The 4,119-nt window shown below is 42.7% G+C and overlaps 1 protein-coding gene across 18 annotated transcripts in view; it reads left to right on the top strand.

The window, feature by feature from the left end:
* Positions 1-536: 536 nt before the first annotated feature.
* The window catches only part of LOC135555612 (ELAV-like protein 3), a 19,747-nt gene continuing 16,164 nt past the window's right edge, over positions 537-4,119 (top strand). For 5 of the 18 annotated variants that reach the window (XM_064988206.1, XM_064988215.1, XM_064988211.1 and 2 more), the window contains exon 1: positions 542-1,052. In XM_064988206.1, the coding sequence (XP_064844278.1) occupies positions 1,035-1,052 (18 nt within the window). In that variant the 5' untranslated portion in view covers positions 542-1,034. Of the gene's footprint in view, positions 1,053-4,119 lie in introns of all 18 variants that reach the window. The other 13 variants (XR_010457889.1, XM_064988207.1, XM_064988216.1 and 10 more) reach the window with 5 other exon arrangements.

The following is a 4,119-nucleotide window of genomic DNA, read 5'->3' as shown; positions in this document are numbered from 1 at the left end:
ACAGCCAATAGGAAGAGGTCCCTCATTCAACCCATTAGTCAGCTTTGGTGATTTCCTGCTTTGTTACTGGCAACATATTACGCCCTGATTTGAATGGTTTGCCATTTTTGTTTGTTTGTGCTGTGATTGGCTACATTAAAATGGCAAACTCCCTGTGCGAATGTACACACACAGTCCTTTTTCACAAGGACAAAAGCTAAAACACTGATTTTGTCCAAAACAGCTTCAAGAGAGGGAAAATTAGGGATGAAGAAAAGACATGTAGAGAGAGTAGGGAAAGAGAGAGATGAGAGAGAAAGCTACTGTCTTCTGATGCACCCATCTGTTCTGATAGTGCAGGTGGAGCCTCTATTCACTCAGCTCTGCATGTGTATGTGGAGAAGGGGAGGCAGGAAGAAAGCAGAGAGAAGGAGAGAGTGGGGGGATGGAGGGAGGAAGGGGGGCAGTGAGATGGGAGGAGAAAGGGGGGAGGGGGGCTCCTGGTGATCTCTCCTGAAGGGGATAATGGGAGAGGAGCGCAGGGGCAATGGCTGCCGTGTAGTACCCTCCCTGCACAATTAGCCAATCAGGAGCGCGCTCTGCCAGCCAGAAGGACGCATAAAAGAAGAACATTGCAGCAGAGGCACAGAAGGAGACTGCAAGAGGAGCTGGGAATATTACACACAGAGCACAGCCGAACCACAACACCCTCCCCTGGACACACCCTGTTGGGGATCACTGCTTCTCTTTTTTTCTGAACCGTCGCCCACGCCACTCGGAGAGAAAGCTCTCCCTCATCATCATCCTGAAGAAAACCCCTTTCTCCTCATTTTCACCCTACAGAGGACACCTACCAATCTCCAAGGGCTGAGATTCCCCTGGTGAACATTGTCTTTTTTCCTTTTTTCTTTTTTTTCTTTTGGATTTGGACACTGGCCTCTCTACAGTAAATACACAGGCCAGCTAATATAAAGACCACAGATCATAGTATTGACTCAACCTACGGCTTGAAGACCTGCGAAGAAACGAAGAAGGACCTAGATCACTCTCATTGTATGTCAAGAATGGTTACTGTACGTATGCCTCATTTTTCTCTTCTATTTGCAAGGATGGTGGATATTGTAGCAGCAGCATGCATTGCATAGGCTGCATTCTGGAGTCAGACCCTTTGTTTTCCACTTGATTGTATTGTACACAAACATATATGCATGCATGCATATAGCCCTATGTATTAATACACATATTGAATATGATATAATATGGTATATATGATAGGATAGCTAGCTATAATACTGGTATAAACAAACACACATGTATTACACACAATATTTATAAGCTATAGTGGCCTAAATAGGCTTATACTACTGCTCTCTCGGTTATGGGATATTGTCTTGACAAGATTAACGATCGATGCTGGCAATTAGTAATGTCATGCTGAGCGATGCGCCACGGCTGCCTGCGCGAGGCTCCATCCCTGCCTGCATCTTCGACGCTGGAGAGCAAAATACTTTATTCTGACATTTTATAGAGGACTATATATTTGCTTATCATAGTCCCACTGGGCTATATCAAACTCCATGGCTGTATTATTTGTATACACATTTTTCGCAAGGGCGTAGGGGGCAGCGGGTGCTGAGGCCGCGTGCGGCTGCTGCTGCTGCTGCTGAGCTGCGTAGAGAGTGGTGGGGGGAGGAACGTCTTTCTCCGCCTGCCCTGCCTGGCACAGCACAAGGATGCTCGAGACGGATTTCTGAGACAAAACATGATGCCTCCGTGGCTGAGGGCCCATCGAGAGCAAGGCAAAGAAGAAGGGTCGAGTCACTAAGGGGGGGGGGGGATTACGGATCCATTGGTTTGGATTGAATCAGGCAAGTCAAAATTCCTAGGGGTTCTTGTTGCGATGCAACGGAGTAAATGGGATGGACATTTCAGAGGCCGCGAAAAGAGGGATGGCGACTAGCGTTTTCTTTTTTTACAATATTTTTTTTTTACCCATCCATCATAACACTTTAAAAAAAAGCTAGCGCCTATTTGAATCACGCCTGTTTGTTAAAGGGTTTATGTAGCCTTAGCTCCTAGCCAACGGCCGAATTGGGCGTGACTCTGCTGGACTCGAGCGCATAATGATGGCACGCGCTGGATTTGGTCTCAAAGCTTTCATCTCCAAACATCCTCTTGACTTAATGACGCTGCCTCCAATTTATTCCTGTCAGCAGGTGGAATGATTTACCGTTGTATTGTTCTCATGGTCAAGTAAAACTGGCGTGCAAGGAGCAAGCTAAATATATAAAATATGATTAAATAACTATTTTTTATGCTCTATATTTATGCTTTATATAAAAGGCTAAATATTTATCAAGTATGATTTATGCCTATATTCTATCGTCTTAATCTACAGATTTTAATGGCAGGTGCAGGTAGAACCCCATTTTCTCTTTTAAATAATAGGCTGCTACAATATCCAAAGGGATATAATATTTTTTTGCAACCAAAAACACAAATATGGCCATTTAGAAATGTTACGCAATATAGGCCAACATAAATGATCGAATGACCATTCCATGGGACTTGGTAGCCTACTGCGATGGTCGTGTAGGCCCAAAATAAAATCTAGTAGCCTACATAATAGAGCACGAGCACGACCATGTTTATAAACTGAAGAGCAGACTTATTTTGCAAGTCCTACATCTTTGAGATCATAATAATGCAATTATTTCAATCAATAGTCCACTTGATAATTACTTAGACCTATAGCTTCAATATGTTTAAGCTGTCCTTATTGAATAGTAGCCCATTTCTATTTCATCAGTGTTTGCCCGTAGAGCTGGGCTAACAGGCAGGCCCAGAGCCCAGTCAGCGTCATGCACGTAGGCCTATAGTTCCTGTCCACATGTTCCGCAGTCCTCCGTGAGCATTGCCTGTACCGCAGTGCCAAGCAAATAAAACAGTTGAGTCAGATAACCTTCCCGAGGCGCTTCCGCGATTCAAGGACAAGGACAGCAGAGGCCACCAAGTGTAAACGAGCCTAAATAGAACTGACGCTATGAGTTTATAATATAAGATGTATCCTGTATTTACATGTATTGTCAAATGATTTAGTCTAGAAAATCAATCCACCATGGAGTATGACTGGAGGGCTAAATCAGGTTTAGCCTAAATAGATTTTGATTTATTTTGAAATACTCTATATTTACTTATTCAAGATGGCCCATAGGGAACTGAAATAGACTCGTAGGCCTACATAAGAACACGAGACCTCAATTTCTGTTGTTTTTATAGGCCGTATTTTATTTTTTCCCTCTAATATGTCCTACAAATATATGTTGTACATTATTATTGTTATTATTATTATTATTATTATTATTAGGCCTATGACTGACTTACTGGAGCGAAATTATGTTGGCAATTGTGGCGTTCATTGTTCCGGGAGCGTCCTGCAGCCCCTGGCCATGACACAAAGCGCTACTGTTTACATTAATATTCATAGAGCTGCCATAGTCTCTGCGCGCGAGAAGAGGAGGAACGGGTGGCTCTTTTGTTTGGTTGTTTCAATACCTTTATTCAGCAAAAAGGCGCTCGGGGTTGTGAATTCCTACAGAGCGCACATGTCTTGTTTTCCCAAAATATGGGGAAGGGGTAGAAGATGTTCTGTCAAATAAATGCGAACAATTTTAAAAGGGCAAAAAGAAGCGAATGAAGCATTTTGAAATGTTACAGAAAAGGCTCGATGGTTTGGACAATGCATTCTGGCCTCAAACGGAATCGCCTGAATGCCACTCCCTACTTCAGCACTCTGGATAGCGCCCCTGGTTTCAACGAAAGCTACACACACAAACACATTCATAGGGAATTTGCAACATGGCTTATGTCTGTCATAAAATGTATTGACAAACGGGGAAATTATTTAAAAATATCACATTTTCCTAAAGAAAAAATAAATAAAATAAATATATATAGGCCTATTTAAAATGTGTGTTAGTGCTGAGCTTTAGTTATATGTAGTATGTAGGATAAGGTTGTGAGTGTTGGGCTGTGACTTGTGTTGTCCTGTTGTTTTACAGCTGCCACCATGATCCCTTTAAGCTGTAGAGAGTGTGGCTAATGCCTTTTGTTTAGGATAATCCTGTAATCTGTGTTATT

This window comes from Oncorhynchus masou, chromosome 15 (genome assembly GCF_036934945.1).
Source record: "Oncorhynchus masou masou isolate Uvic2021 chromosome 15, UVic_Omas_1.1, whole genome shotgun sequence".
NCBI classification, from domain to species: domain Eukaryota; kingdom Metazoa; phylum Chordata; class Actinopteri; order Salmoniformes; family Salmonidae; genus Oncorhynchus; species Oncorhynchus masou.
This window is presented reverse-complemented; position numbering and strand designations above follow the sequence as displayed.